General features: G+C 40.1%; 1 protein-coding gene across 1 annotated transcript; it reads left to right on the forward strand.

The window, feature by feature from the left end:
* Nucleotides 1–4,552: 4,552 nt before the first annotated feature.
* LOC115232231 lies at nt 4,553–10,708 on the forward strand. Its single transcript, XM_029802071.1, has 3 exons — nt 4,553–4,788; nt 9,499–9,573; nt 10,258–10,708. The coding sequence occupies exons 1-3, from the start codon at nt 4,553–4,555 to the stop codon at nt 10,706–10,708; spliced, it is 762 nt and encodes a 253-aa protein (XP_029657931.1).
* Nucleotides 10,709–17,118: the final 6,410 nt, after the last annotated feature.

Raw genomic sequence — 17,118 nt, forward strand, 5'->3', positions numbered from 1 at the left:
TTCAAATTTTAACCAATCCTATGCTCTCTTTTGAGCTAAAATCATTTGCTGCGTCTAAAACTGAGACAATATCCTGTAACTAACCCTAAACCTCCCCCCTAATCCTAACCCTAAATTTTAGCCTTTTGTTTTTTTTTTCTTAATTGTTAAATTAAAATTATTTTCCATTGCTTTCGTTTTAGCCTTTTTTTTTTTTTTTTAATTGTTATCCTTAAATTAATTTAACAATTAAGAAAAAATAAAACCAAAGGCTAAAACAAAAACAAAAACAAAACGAATAATTTTAGACACACCCGTAACAATTAAATTCATTTAACAATTAAGAAAAAAAAACCGAAAGGCTAAAATTTAGGGTTAGGGTTAGGGTTAGTGTTAGGGTTAGGGTTAGTGACAGGATGTTGTCTCAGTTTTAGACACAGCAAATAATTTTAGCTCAATAGAGGCCATTGATTGGTTAAGATTCGAAAAATTAAACTACGTTAAACTTACAAATTACAGTTTTCTCAAGAAAGCCAAGAGAAAAACATGTTTTATTTTGATACATTCTACCAGTATACGAAGTTTAAAAGTGTTTAGTATTTGTTTTCCTCAAGCATTGTACTGATTCTTTCGGCCCTTTTTGCTGAACCGCTAATGTTACCAGGGATGTAAACAAACCAACAATTTTTGTCGAGTGGTTGTGGGTGATAAACACACAGACACACTCGAATATACGAAAAATATGTACGTATGTATGTGTATATAAAAAAAAATATATATATATATTTATTTATATATATATATATATATATATATATATATATATATATATATATATATGTATATATATAATATATATATATATATATATATTTATATATATATTTATATATATATATATATTTATATTCTACCAAATATGTATGTTTTATCTATTATTTTGCACATTACTTAATCATTGGTATATTATTGTTATTTTATTTTTTATATTTCTATTATATGTAATTTTCTAGATGGTGTAATTTAATTGTTCATTTTGAATTGATAAAAGGTGGTTTTTTTCTAATTTTACATATATATATATATTATTTTGTGAAATATGATTTAGTATTTCTAGATTGAATTTTTCCCTGTAAGTTAGGAATAATATTCCCTCAAATTATTATTATGATATATATATATATATATATATATGTAAATTAAAATGGAGATAAAACCACTATTAGGCAAATCAAACAATGAAAAACATGAAAATAAACATAATTAATTTAATATATAAAATCTAAAATTTAAATTATTTAAATTTAAAATTATTTAAATTTAAAATTATTTAAATTTAAAATGGAGACTAAATGAAGAGATGAGTAAAGTCAATAATGTATTGAGACAGTCATTTCTACTCTAGGCACAAGGCCTGAAATTTCTGGGGAAGGAGCCAGTCGATTAGATCGACCCCAGTGCACAACTCGTACCGAATTTATCGACCTCAGAAGGATGAAGGGCAAAGTTGACCTCGGCAGATTTTGAACTCAGAATGTAATGACAGACGAAACACCGCTAAGCATTTCGCCCGGCATGCTGACTTTTCTGCCAGCTCACCACCTTAAATATTTCTTTTCTGCTCTAGTCACAAGGCCTGAAATTTGCAGGGACTGGACTGCCAATTAGATTGACTCCAGTACAAAACTGGTACTTAATTTATCAACCTCAAAAGGATGAAAGGCAAAGTCGACCTTGGTGGAATTTGAACTCAGAATGTAAAGACAGACGAAATACCACTAAGCATTTCACCCTGCATGCTAACGTTTCTTATTTCTTTATTGCCCACAAGAGGCTAGACTTAGAGGGGCAAACAAGGACAGACAAAGGGATTAAGTCGATTACATCAACCCCAGTGCTTAACTGGTTCTTAATTTATCGAATCCGAAAGGATGAAAGGCAAAGTTGACCTCGGCAGAATTTGAACTCAGAACGTAGCAGCAGACGAAATACCTATTTCTTTACTACCCACGGAGAGGACAGACAAAGGGATTAAGTTGATTACATCGACCCCAGTGCTTAACTGGTACTTAATTTATCGACCCCAAAAGGATAAAAGGCAAAGTCGGCCTCGGCGGAATTTGAGCTTAGAACGTAGCGGCAGACGAAATACCTATTTCTTTACTACCCACGGAGAGGACAGACAAAGGGATTAAGTTGATTACATCGACCCCAGTGCGTAACTGGTTCTTAATTTATCGAATCCGAAAGGATGAAAGGCAAAGTCGACCTCGGCAGAATTTGAGCTCAGAACGTAGCGGCAGACGAAATACCTATTTCTTTACTACCCACAAGGGGCTAAACACAGAGAGGACAGACAAATGGATTAAGTCGATCACATCGACCCCAGTGCTTAACTGGTACTTAATTTATCGATCCCAAAAGGATGAAAGGCAAAGTCAACCTCGGCGGAATTTGAACTCAGAACGTAGCGGCAGACGAAATACTGCCAAGCATTTTGCCCGGCGTGCTAATGTTTCTGCCAGCTTGCCGTCTTTGTGTTGAGACATATTGAAACAAAGAATACCTCACAAACAAATAATCTTTTCAAGGCTGCTTGTAGGATTGTGACAGAAAGGGTGAGATTGAGGACTACTGAGAATAGAAGAGGAAATAAACAACGTTGGTAGAAAAGGAGAATTTCAGAAGATATAAACTCCTTGAACAGTGCAGTGTCAATAGTTGTCAGGAAAAGAAATGGAGAACTGAAGAATGATCACAAATTGAAGAAGGCGAGGAAGAAGTATGGTGTTGATGCAAAAGGCCTGAATGTTGTAATTGAAGAACTGAAGCAGTGCAGACATGCAAAAAAGGCAAAGCTAACTAGGTTGGAACAACAAATTAAGCAATACCGGCAAAACAAATTTAGAACCGACCGAAAAAGATTTTACCAAGAGATGATGATAAAGAACGTGGAAGATTAGTCACTGATGCTGATGAAAGTCTACAGTTCTGGGGTAAGATTTGGAGTCAGCAAGAACAACATAATGCTACAGTTGGATGGCTCAGCAGCCTGAAACAACAGCTTCTTATCCCCAGAAAGAGTCTGTCCACTTCGCAGAAGACAGTATTAGAAATATGAGTTAAAATATAAGCAACAGGATCTGATGGGGTAGAAGGATTTTGGAAAAAAGTTCAGTAGTTGCCATAAATTGATCGCAGAGCAATTTAATTCATTGATCAATGGAGGAGAAATCCCGGACTGGTCGACAAAAGGACGAACGGTTTTGTGTCCGAAGGATGCATCAAAAAAAAAATGCTGCCGACAATTACAGACCAATTCCCTGCTTCTCATTAATGTGGAAAAATATGTTGATGAGACTGATATATTACCAATGAAACAAAAAGGCTGTAGAAGGAGATGGTACCAAAGATCAATTATTGATAGACAAATTGGTAATGCAAGATTGTAAACAAAAGGAGTGGCTGTGTGGTAAGTAGCTTGCTTACCAACCACATGGTTCCGGGTTCAGTCCCACTGCGTCGCTCCTTGGGCAAGTGTCTTCTACTATAGCCTTGGGCCGACCAAAGCCTTGTGAGTGGATTTGGTAGACGGAAACTGAAACAAGCCCATCGTATATATGTATATATATATATATATATATATAATATATATAGGCGCAGGAGTGGCTGTGTGGTAAGTAGCTTGTTTACCAACCACATGGTTCCGGGTTCAGTCCCACTGTGTGGCACCTTGGGCAAGTGTCTTCTATTATAGCCTCGGGCCGACCAAAGCCTTGTGAGTGGATTTGGTAGACGGAAACTGAAAGAAGCCCATCGTATATATGTATTTATATATATATATATATATATATATATATATATATATATATATATATATATATGCGTGTGTGTGTTTGTCCCCCTAGCATTGCTTGACAACTGATGCTGGTGTGTTTATGTCTCCGTTACTTAGCGGTTCGGCAAAAGAGACCAATAGAATTAGTACTGGGCTTACAAAAGAATAAGTATCGGGGTGGAGTTGCTCGATTAAAGGCGGTGCTCCAGCATGGCCGCAGTCAAAAGACTGAAACAAGTAAAAGAGAAGGAATGACTTGGATTGTCTATTGCAAAGCTTATGATATGATTCCATCTCTGTCTGGAATTCTGAGGAACGGAACATGTTTCCTGAAGAAAAGTATGGTGGGTGGAAAACTGAACCGACATCTTAGAGAAAAATATTGGGCACCCTGGGTGTCAGAAGAGGTATTTTCCAAGGTGATAGTTTATCTCTGTTGCTTTTTGTTCTCTGCATGATCCCCTTGGCCGTGGTACTCAGCTAAATAAACCTTGGATATCAGCTAAAGGGAAAATTCCGAACATTCACCCATCTCCTCTTTATGGAGGATTTGAAACTGTATGACAAGGATGAGACACAAGTGAGTCCCATGGTGAACCCGGTTCACTATTTTAGTGCTGATATTAGAATGGAATTTGAAGTCAAGAAATGTAGAATAATCTACGTAAAAAGAGACAAGGTACCGTACCTAGCAGGGACAAAATTACTGGATAGAGAACTGATTAAGCAAATGAAATGGAAGGCTATGAATACCTTGGTGTACAAGAGTTCAACGAGATAATGGAGAAGGAAATGAAAGAGCTACCCGAGGGTGGAATATTTCCAAAGACTATGATTGGTGTTGCACTCAAAATTGACTGGATGGAAAAAGCAGTTAACCCAGGGGCAATAGCATCACTTCGGTACGGAGCTGGAATTATAAAATGGCAAAAGAAAGAACTGAAGAAAATGGATACAAAGACAAGAAAAAGGTTGACTGTACACGGAGCCTTCCACCTGAAGAGTGACACCTATAGGCTGTACCTGTCCCGAGGAAAAGGTGGGAGAGGCTTAATCAGTTGCCAGGATTGTATAAAAGCAGAGGAAAACAGCTTAGGAGGGGGGGGTATGTAAAAAATGCAGTGGAGCCTTTGTTGAAACCTGCAAAGAAGGCTGGCGTAATCAAAACTGAGAATTGTTTAATGAAAGAAATATTTAAAGAGGAAATGAACAGGAAAAAAAGAAACAGCATGGAAGGGAAAGAAATCTAGTCAGTTTGCAAGAGATGCAAACACCAAGAAAGACAGAGAAGACCGCTGGCTATGGATGAGGAGGAGTGACCTCAACAATGAGCCCTTAAATATGGTTTCTGATTACAAATATCTTGGGTCATACATATCATCATCTGGAAAAGACTTTCTAACTAGAAAGGGTATGGCCTGGTCAGCCTGTAATAACATGCATAAGATCTGGTCATCAAATCTAAGTAGAGACTTCAAACTTGAAATCTTCAAAGCCACAGTCGAACCAATTCTACAATATGGCTCAGAAACCTGGACGTTATCAAAGAAGCTTGAGAGGCGGTTGGATGGAACCTACACTCGCCTCCTTATGAGAGCTCAAAATCTCTCGTGGAACCACCATCCAACCAAAATGCAAATATATGGGAAACTACCACCTGTGTCATCTCTTGTGAAAGGTAGGAGAGTCCAGTTTGCTGGACATTGTTGTAGAGCTGAAAACGAGGTAATTTCTACTCTTCTCCTCTGGAAGCCATCTACTCACAATACCAGAGGGTGCACACTCTCCTACCCTGATGTAATCTCCAGGGATACAGGCATCAAGCAACAGGACCTCCATAATGTCATGATGGACCGTGAAGTCTGGCGTAGCATGGTAAATTCCATTGTCTCGACCACGGTCGAACAATGATGATGATGAGAGATATAAGCACTTATATGTGCAGCCTAAGAACAAGCATTAAGGACTAACTGTGTCAAGTGCAGAATAGACAAGACAACAACAAATACAACAACAACAGCAGCAATAACGAAAACACAACAACAACAACAGCAGCAACAACAAAAACAACAACAACAGCATCAGCAACATGGTTAGCAAAATAATTTGAAATTTTTCTTTTTTTCGTTGACATTTTGGGGATTTTTGAAAGGGAGCGAGGGTGGGGCAGGAGCAGGTGCAGGGCTGGCGGGGTTCGTTTTGCAGAAAGATCAACTCGTTGATGATGAAATGACAAAGTTGACCTTTCGGTGACCTTTGCAGAGGTCAATTTAACAGTTTAATAGAGAAGATGGCAACTGGGAGAATATGATTGAACAAGTTTTATACACACTGCACTTATGTTACATCATTTGCTGTGTGTATGTGTGTGCATATATATGTGTGTGTATGTATATGTGTGTGTGTGTCTGTATATGTATATATGTGTGTGTGTGTGTGCATATATATGCATGTGTATGTATATGTATATGTGTGTATATGTATATATGTCTGTATATGTATATATGTGTGTGTGCACGTGTATGCATATGTATATGTGTGCGTGTATCTGTATATGTATATATGTGTGTGTGTGTGCATATATACGTGTATTATGTGTGTGTATGTATATGTATATGTGTGTGTGTGTCTGTATATGTATATGTGTGTGTGCACGTGTATGCATATGTATATGTGTGTGTGTGCATCTGTATGTGTATGTATATGTGTGCGTGTGTCTGTATATGTATATATGTGTGTGTGCATATATATGTGTGAATGCATGTATGCATATGTATGTATATGTATATGTGTTTGTGTGTGTATGTATATATGTATGTGTGTATATATATAAAAAGGAGCACTCTGTCAGTTACGACGACGGGGGTCCCAGCTGATCCGATCAACGGAACAGCCTGCTTTGCTTGTTAGATTCCATGCAAGTGGCTGAGTACTCCACAGACACATGGACCCCTTTACATAATTCTCAGGGAGATTCAGTGTGATAAGCCAGCCCCTTTGAATTGCTGGTACAACTCATTTTTGCCAGCTGAGTGGACTGGAGCAACGTGAAATAAAGTGTCTTGCTCAAGGACACAACACATTGCTAGGAATTGAACTCACGACCTTACGATCATGATCTGAATGTCCTGACCACTAAGCCATGTGTCTTCACTAAAAGAAATATGTGTGTGTGGAGGCGCAATGGCCCAGTGGTTAGGGCAACGGACTCACTGTTGTAGGATCACGGTTTCAATTCCCAGACCGGGCGTTGTGAGTGTTTATTGAGTGAAAACACCTAAAGCTCCATGAGGCTCTGGCAAGGGGTTGTGGCGAACCCTACTGTCGTCTTTCACCGCAACTTTCTCTCACTCTTTCTTCCTGTTTCTGTTGTACCTTTATTTCAAAGGGGCCAGCCTTGTCACCCTCTGTGTCACACTGAATCTCCCTGAGAACTACTTTAAGGGGACATGTGTCTGCAAAGTGCTCAACCACTTGCACATTAATTTCATAAGTGGGCTGTTCCATTGATCGGATCAAATGGAACCCTCGTCGTTGTAAATGACAGAGTGCCACGATATATTTATAATATAATGTATATGTGTGTGTATATATACATATATATCCACCTATCCACCACTGCACAAAATAACATGAATCTTGGAAGGCAACACTTGAAGTCTATGACTTATTTCCCCTTCCTATACATAATCCATTTTACTAAATTTTACTCCTTCCACACTAAGTCTTGCTTCTATTCTTCTTATGCCCTCTTTAATAAGAAAAATATACTGGGTTGTGCGAAAAGTTCGTGCCGATTTATAGTAGCTTACTTTCCGACTTATTTTAGAACATGTTTGAGTCCATAAAATAGGATTTGACTACTCTTCCATTTAGAGCACAGTTTGAGCTATCTTTTCATGGAAGAAGGTTTGTGTTCCTATAACCTGTGTTAATTCTGTAACCCTTTAAAATGGAAGATAAGAAAGTTCATTTTCGGCATTTGATGCTTTGGGAATCAGACAAAAATTGATTCAGCTTGGCTGGGATGTGTTACCCCACCTTCCATATTCACCAGACATTGCTCCTTTGGATTTCCACTTATTCAGGTCTCTGCAGAATAGTCTTAATGGTAAAAATTTCAATTCCTTGGATGACGTAAAAAGATACCTTGATGAATTCTTTGCCATGAAACCGTCTCCTTTCTGGGCAGAGGGTATTTTCAAGTTAAAGGAAAAATGGAGACGCATTGTGCAACAAAATGGTTCATATTTAGTTGATTAAAAATGTAATGGCAAGTATTTATTGACCTTTTTCTTTCCTTCAAAAATCGGCACAAACTTTCCGGATAACCCAATAGTAAGTGACTCTTGTGTGTATCGACTCCCTTAACCATCAAAACCCTCTGATGAAGCCTAGAGGCACACTCAACATCCAAACTCTATCTGCCCATCCCTACAGAACACTGAAGAGATGGAGGATATCATGGCCCCTTGGCAGAAACAGTCATAAGGAACTGATCTTTTAGTCTTTTACTCTTTTGTGTATTACTATTGTTAGTATTACTAGTACATATTTGTCTTTTTCTATGTATGACAGCAATTATATATTTCCCAGATGCGTCCGCTAAGCAGAATAATGTTATGGCGGTTTTTGTTTTAAACCTTAAGCTTTCTCTTAGGTTATATTATTTTATTTGGCTTTTCTCTGAGGAAGGGAGAATATAATGATTCAACGTCACTTATACTAAAGTGTTATCATTATACCTAAAACCCTAACTACAGTTATAACGCCATAGAGACATATACGCATGAAACGCTATATTAATGACATGTATGTTGAATATTTTAATTGTGTCCTTTAAACCGCTATAAGAAACATAAATTAAAGATTACAGAAATGCATATTTATTTATGCTCAGTTGAAAAACAAACGTGAAGAGAAACATTTCCTTTAAATTATTTTTATTATATAAATATAACATTTCATATTATTTACAGTAAGAAAGATAACTTTGTCGTGAAGAAGAACGACTATAAATTCATTAACTAATTTCTTCTTTTCTAACTAATAATTCAACCTACAAATCAAAATAGATTTGTGATTAACTTAGACATGGCATGAAAATTACCGATGTCTCAAAAGAGTGAGTGTCGTGGAGTTAAGTGACATCCAACAAACACTAAAGTTTTTCCCCAAATCCAGGGTTTTTATAACTGCTCAACTTGACTAAAAAGAATCGAAATTCAGGACAAATATTCTATACGAAACTTTTAGAATCTTTATATGAGCAGTTATATTAACCGATGGAAAAAACGAAAATGATAATTCTTCGGCAAAGACATTACGTCATATTGCCAATTCGCGCCACATTTCAAAATGGCTAAAATGGTTATTGCTACAATGTCTTTGCCACTTGACCCTTCAAACCTCTTCTAGGCCACCAGGGGCTGCAATGGAGATAACAGACCTCCAACGAAATCATTTGTTCTCAACAATATGTCTATCCTTCTGGCTGCTTTTTGATAGTTATGAAGACAAGAACTCCGTAAGCTAAAGGCAGTTACAGAGTGCGGCCATCAGTAAGTGTGGACGTTATTATTGCACTTTCTTCTAACACTTCATTTATATATTTCTATACATATATACTACATTCATATATTACCTTTAATTAATTAACCTTCATAAAGTTCACCTTTAAGATGCCATGACGAGTCCGACCACGACTGGTTGCTTCTACTTCCCAAGCTACTCCAATGCGACAACGGCGATCTCAAGTAAGTCTCTGATTCATTATATTTCGTATTTACAAAATAAAACAAGTATTCTTCTCTTTTACTCTCTTTTTCTTGTTTCAGTCATTTGACTGTGGCCATGCTGGAGCACCGCCTTTAGTCGAGCAACTCGACCCCGGGACTTATTCTTCGTAAGCCCAGTACTTATTCTGTCGGTCTCTTTTGCCGAACCGCTAAGTGATGGGGACGTAAACACACCAGCATCGGTTGTCAAGCAATGCTAGGGGGACAAACACATACACACACACACACACACACACACACATATATATATATATATATATACGATGGGCTTCATTCAGTTTCCGTCTACCAAATCCACTCACAAGGCATTAGTCGGCCCGGGGCTATAGCAGAAGACACTTGCCCAAGGTGCCACGCAGTGGAACTGAACCCAGAACCATGTGGTTGGTAAGCAAGCTACTAACCACACAGCCACTCCTGCGCCTCTTCGTCTATTCCAATTCAATATCTAAACACTTATATACATACTGCTGTAATTATTTTACACGTTGCGTTAATAGACATTTTTTCAACATCTCCAAAGAACTAAATGCTGCCAATGCAAAGAAGGGTTTTCAATGAAATTTCATTACATTTTGAATGCCCGTAACTCCAACATCGAACCTACAAGTCTGTTTATTACCCCTTTGAATCCCCCAACAGCCTTGCACCTTCAGGTCTACCATCGCATGAATCGCATCTAAAGGTTGGAGCCCCAGTTATGCTCCTGAGAAACCTCGATCCTCCAAAATTATGCAAAGGCACAAGACTTATTATCCAAAAATTGATGCAGACAGTGTTGGGAGCAACAATACTGAGTGGGAAAGCAAGTGGGGAAGAGGTTTTCATTCCAAAGATTCCTCTCATTCCTTCCGACACACAAATTGATTTCAGAAGGTTACACTTCCCATTGGGATTAAGCTTTGCAATGAACGTCAACAAAGCACAGGGTCAGACATTGGAAGTGGTTGGCCTTCATCTTCCAGGAGCTGCTTTTTCTCACGGACAGCTCTGTGTCGGATGCTCCAGAGGTGGAAATCCAGAAAATTTATTCAACCATGCACCCAACAGCAAAACCACAAACGTTGTGTATCACGAAGCCCTGCAAGACTGAAACTTTGCAACAAAGACGCCTCTCGCTCGGACAACGTCTCTCACCAACCTCCAACAATCTCTCCATCTTCCAGCTGACAATTTTTGTACGTTTTTGTGAGGGAAAAATACACCTTTTGTGGCAGCTATAATGAAATGGCTTTCTTATATCAGAGTAATAAGGTGTTTCAATAGAACATCTTTACCCCTGGGAATTACCAGGTACATCAGCTAGTAATATACTTATCATCATCATCATCATCATCATTGTCGTCGTTGTTTAATGTCCGCTTTCCATGCTAGCATGGGTTGGACGGTTTGACTGTGGGCTGGCGAACCAGATGGCTGCACCAAGCTCCAGTCTTGATCTGGCAGAGTTTCTACAGCTGGATGCCCTTCCTAACGCCAACCACTCCGAGAGTTTAGTGGGTGCTTTTACATGCCACCAGCACGGAGGCCAGTCAGGCGGTACTGGCAGCGACCTCGCTCGAATCTGTTTACACATGGGCCAGTCAGGCGGTACTGGCGTGGTACCTTGGGCAAGTATCTTCTACTATAGCCTCGGGCCGACCAAAACCTTGTGAGTGGATTTGGTAGATGGAAACTGAAAGAAGCCTGTCGTATACATACATACATATATACACACACACACACACACACACATATATATGCGCTGGAGTGGCTGTGTGGTAAGTAGCTTACTTCCCAACCACATGGTTCCGGGTTCAGTCCCACTGCGTGTGGCACCTTGGCCAAGTGTCTTCTACTATAGCCTCGGGCCAACCAAAGCCTTGTGATTGGATTTGGTAGACGGAAACTGAAAGAAGCCCGTCGTATATATGTATATATAAATATGTGTGTGTTTGTGTGTCTGTATTTGTCCCCCCAACATTACTTGACAACTGATGCGGGAGTGTTTGTGTCCCCATAACTTAGTGATTCGCAAAAGGGTTTGATAGAATAACTACTAGGCTTACAAAGAATAAGTCCTGGGGTCGATTTTCTCAACTAAAGGCGGTGCTCCAGTATGGCTGCAGTGAAATGACAGAAACAAGTAAAAGAGTATATATATAATATATATGTGTGTATATATATATGTGTATATATATATATATATATATATATATATATATATATATATATATATATATATATATATATATATATATAGACATATATATGTGTGTGTGTATGTTTGTATACATATTCATTTACTTGTTTCAGGCATTTGACTGCGGCCATGCTGGAGCACCACCTTTGGTCAAACAAATTGACCCCCAGGACTTATTGTTTGTAAGCCTAGTACTTATTCTATCAGTCTCTTTAGCTGAACTGCTAGATTATGGGGATGTAAACACACCAACATCGGTTGTCAAGTGATGGTGTGGGGGGCAAGCACAGATACAAAGACACAAATATATACATATATATATATATGTGTGTGTGTGTATATATGTATGTATGTATCTATACGACAGGCTTCTTTTAGTTTCCATCTACCAAATCCACTCACAAGATTTTGGTCGGCCCGAGGCTATAGTAGAAGACACTTGTCCAAGATGTCATGCAGTGGGACCGAACCCAGAACCATGTGGTTGGGAAGCAAGATTCTTACCACACAGCCACACTCATATATATATATATATATATATAATATATATATATATATTTCTTTACTACCCACAAGGGGCTAAACATAGAGGGGACAAACAAGGACAGACAAAGGGAGTGAGTCGATTACATCAACCCAGTGCGAAACTGGTACTTTATTTATCGACCCTGAGAGGATGAAAGGCAAAGTTGACCGTTGGGGAATTTGAACTCAGAATGTAACAACAAATGAAATACGCTAAGCATTTCGCCCGGTGCGCTAACGTTTCTGCCATATATATATATACTAGCAGTATCGCCCGGCGTTGCTCAGGTTTGTAAGGGAAATAACTATAAAGCATTTTTAGAGAGTTATAGCCAAAAAATAGCAAAAAAATAGAAAAAATGATGGTAAATTTTTTTGAGAGTGAAAAAAGGTGGAGTTGCGTCCCCTAGACAGTTTGCGGTTTGTGTTTCTGATTCTCGACCCCATGTCGAATTTATCGATTTTTTTCAGAACTGGGGGAACTTTTCAAAATTTTCGCTACGTTAGTTTTGAATTATGACATTGGGCTATGTGTGTGTCAAGTTTCATCAGAATCGGTTGAAAGCCGTGGTCAGGGTGAGGGTACAAGCAAACAGACACACAGAAACACGCACAGACAAACTGCCGTTTATATAGAGATATATATATATATATATATACACACACACACACACACACTGTTGTGTCGTGGGAGGGTCATTCTCTTTTAGTGCCTTATTATTTAATACACTCACTGGTCAAATTTCCACTCATTTACTTGTTTATTTTCCTAAAATTTTCATTGCATCTTGCAACCTTCTTGATATAATAATAAACATTGTGTACAGTGCTCAGGTGCACTACAACTCATCTAAAGTGTATATATAATCAGGTGTAGATTCGACGGATTTCGGGAAGCATGAGGGCCTTAAAGGATGCAGTGTCATGGCAGTCAACAACTGACGCAGGCAGTTTATTCCATGCTTCAGCAACTCTGAGCATGAAGAAATGTTTCCGAAAGTCATGGGAGCTGTGCTGTTTTCTGACTTTGTAGGCATGTCCACGTGTGTTAGACACATGGAGATCAAAAAGGTGTTCAGTGTTGTTGTTGGTGAGGTGGTTGACAACTTTGTGGGTGCTTACCAAGTCCGTCGCCAGACCCCGGAGCTTCAGTGAATCCATGCCCAGGGAAACAAGGCGCTCAGAATATGGTAGGTGTCTGATGGAGGGTATGCGTTTGGTTGCACGTCTCTGAACAGATTCCAGGAGGTGAATGTTCTGAGCAAGATAGGGGTTCCAAACTGATGATGCGAATTCCAAGTGTGGTCGTACCATAGCTGTATACAGTTTTAAATAGATGGCTGGAGAGCGGCTAACAAAAGTCTTGCTGAGTGATGCCAAGACACCCTCGGCCTTCTTGACGATTTTAGAGATATGCTTTGTCCAACGCAAATCACTGCTGACAGTGATGCCTAGGTCATGCTCGCAAAAGGATTTCTTGATATCAGTGTTGTGGAGGGAGTATGTGGACGCAGGGTTTTTTCTCCCAAAATGCATGGTGGTACACTTGTCCACAGCCAGTTTCAGTTGCCAGTCTGTGATCCACTGCTGCATTGTGTCTAGGTCTGATTGCAGGAAAGAGTTGTAGACATCAGGATCTGTCCTCTTGATTTCAAGGTACAGCTTGATGTCGTCTGCATATTTTAATACTGTGGCATTCTTTAAATTTGCATCTATGTCATTAATGTATGCCACAAACAAGAGGGGACCAAGGACAGATCCCTGTGGTACACCCAATGACATCTCATATGGTGTAGAATGCTGTCCTAGAACTGTGACTACCTCCTTTCGGTTGAGAATGAAGGATTTCAACCAGTTAAAAAGGGCATCCCTCACACCCATTGCAGAGAGTTTCACCATAAGCCTTTTGTGTGGCACAGAGTTGAAAGCCTTAGCAAAGTCAAGGTAGACAACATCCACCCATGAGCCACTGTCAGTGATCTGAGTAATGTCCTCAAGGAACTCGACAAGCTGATCACTGCAGCTGGAGTTAGGGACAAATCCATATTGTGAGGGTCGGATGAGACTGTGTGAGCTCCAGAAGTTCCAAAGTGTTTCTATGACACACGATTCCATCAGTTTTGCAATACAGCTAGTGAGACTGACTGGGCGATAGTTGACAGGTGATGTGCGGTCGCCCTATTTGAACAGAGGAATGACACTGGCGGTTTTCCACTGCTCCGGAGTAGCACCATTGTTGAGACAGTACTGGAAGAAAATAGAAAGCTGGTGTAAAAGGAAGTACCTGCCACGTTTGAGAAGCAGGTATGTAACTTCATCTAGACCAGGGGAGGCATAGTTGCGCTTATTTTGAAGGTAACGTCGCAGCATTGCAGGTGTAAATTCCATAGTTGTTATGGAATTTGCTGTTAGTGATGGTGAAGATGGTACATTTTGACTTTTAACAGTGAATATGTTTGCATAGCACTCGGCAATGAGTTCTGCGAATTCCTTGGGGTCGTCAGTGATCTGGTTTGTGTGAGGGTTGCGAAGAGGGCCCACTGGAGAGTGAGGTCTCTGCTTTGAATGCACATATTTCCAGAAAACCTTGCTGTCAGGATTGGCTGCTATGCACTGTTCAAATTCAAGCACTGCTTTTTTTGTCACTTGCTTGAGATGGTTGGAAGATTTATTCCGCTTCTTCCTGTTGGTGTCTGATTTATGCAACTTGTATTCCCGTTCAGCAGTTCGACGTTCCTTCCTGACAAGTCGGACCGCTGAAGTTTCCCAAATTGCCCTTTTGGGGCGGTTCTTCTTTTTTTGTTTACGTGGCACTGATGCTGCACATGCTGCCCATATTGAGTCCAGGATACTCTGGAGTATATTATTCACATCTCCAGAGTTGTAGAATTCACGCCAGTTTGGGTGCTGTAGTTCAGTGTGGTACAGGTTCCAATCTGCCCTCTTCCAATCGAAGGAAGCAGATTGGAGATGGTTCAGGTGTTTGTTGCCCGCAAGGGCCAGATTGGCGATGATCATAGCATGATCAGAGTCACCTAGAGGTTCCTCCGTAGTGCAATTGATAACCGCTTCAGGAGTTGTGGTGAAGAGCAGGTCCAAGGTGTTGTCGCCTCTTGTTGGAGAGGTGACTACTTGTGACCAGTTTGAGTCCAGCACAAGCTCAACAAAATCGTTTGCACTCTGTGGCCAATGGAAGGTTTCCCAATCGATCTCAGGATGATTGAAATCGCCTGCAATAAAAACATAAGTGGCTGTTTTCCTGGCAGCAGCTCGGAGGATGTTGCAAAGCTGTGTGTCCTGATGGTAATTTGGGGGACGATAAACAACGCCAAGCAGGAGTGTTGACATGGTCATACGTATGTCACAGAAAAAAACTTCTTCTTGTGATTCGTTCAAATCGGCACAAGGAATTACTGAAAAATTTGAACGAACGTAGACCATCACACCACCACCACGGCGGTTAATGCGGTCCTTGCGGAAGAGGTTGTACCCAGTGATGTTGAAAACCCCATCACAGAGTAAGGAATGCGCCCATGTTTCCGTGACAGTGATGAAGTCAGGGTCAATACTTCTGACGTAGGCGTTGAACAAATGAATTTTGTTGCACAAACTGCGAGCATTTAAGGACAACAATTTGTACCCTGCTCGCAGTTTATGATGGTGTGTAGAGGATGGCAGGTTGTTCAGGTTTAGTTTCCCTGAGTTGCTGTAGTTTTTTTAGTTTTTTTTTCAGTGTCAGTCATTGTGGGTAGAGAGCACTCAGACCAGCTGGTATCTCTCTTCCACGTTTCAGCAGTCTTAACAAATCTCCAGATTTGTCCATCTTCACAAAGACTGAAGCTTTCTTGTAGAGCTGAGTTCCGGTTCAGGGAAGCCGCTACACGTAGCTTCGGACGTACATCGGATGGTAAGCCTGGGCGTGTTCGAAGGGTCGTCCGATTTTCACGCCCAGCTTTAACTGAGGCCAGATGGTATGCGGTTGCCTCAGTGTGGTCTGGAAAAGACAGCTTGATGAGCCTGGGTTTTTACTGTCTTATCCACAACTATTGAAAAGGTTGCAAGACGCAACGGAAATGTTAGGAAAATGAAAATAAGGGAATGAGTGGAAATTTTACCGGTGAGTGTGTTAAATAATAAGGCACTGAAAGAGAATGACCCTCCCCAGACACAACAGAATATGCTTCAACACACAAATTCATATAAAGAATCTTGCAAACCAAATCCAAAAACGAAATGTGTGTGTGTGTGTGTGTGTGTGTGTGTGTGTGTGTGTGTCTGATTCCAGCATTTTATAATGCCAACACATGCATAAATGCAAGAACACCACCACCACCACAACCACCACCACCACCACCACCACCACCACCAATACCAGAGCTATGCCTGTTCTCTTCCTATTGTTAGTGCAGTTGTACTCATGGACCCTCTTACCTCTACTCCACATGTCCTCCTTTTGGATCTCGCCACCCTCCTACTCCTTCTCACTCACTCTCTTTCTTTCCACCACCACCACCCCTACCCCCAGCACCACCTTGGCTGCCCTGCCCAGCCACCTTCCTCCCACAACCTCTTTCTTTTTTCCAGCTGACTGATCCATCTCTCTCTCTCTCTCTCTCTCTCTCTCTCTCTCATCTTCCGGCTATTGCTCTTCCCCAGACCTGCTAGAAATAACAGCCAAATCTCCCTCAATCACACCCTACTCTCTTATCTATGTATGAGCCAATGAGGGAGACCTCTACATAGTAGCTAGACCTGGTAGAAATAGCAGCCAAATCTCCCTAAAATCTCACCCTACT

This window comes from Octopus sinensis, unplaced genomic scaffold, assembly GCF_006345805.1.
Source record: "Octopus sinensis unplaced genomic scaffold, ASM634580v1 Contig20072, whole genome shotgun sequence".
NCBI lineage: Eukaryota > Metazoa > Mollusca > Cephalopoda > Octopoda > Octopodidae > Octopus > Octopus sinensis.

Bases quoted from the DNA above. Each gene is read 5' to 3' on its own strand.
- LOC115232231 (XM_029802071.1), top strand. From the start codon at position 4,553: ATGGAAGGCTATGAATACCTTGGTGTACAAGAGTTCAACGAGATAATG. The intron at 4,789-9,498 runs GTTGACTGTACA...TTCACCTTTAAG, and splicing joins GATACAAAGACAAGAAAAAG to ATGCCATGACGAGTCCGACC. The intron at 9,574-10,257 runs GTAAGTCTCTGA...ATCCCCCAACAG, and splicing joins TGCGACAACGGCGATCTCAA to CCTTGCACCTTCAGGTCTAC.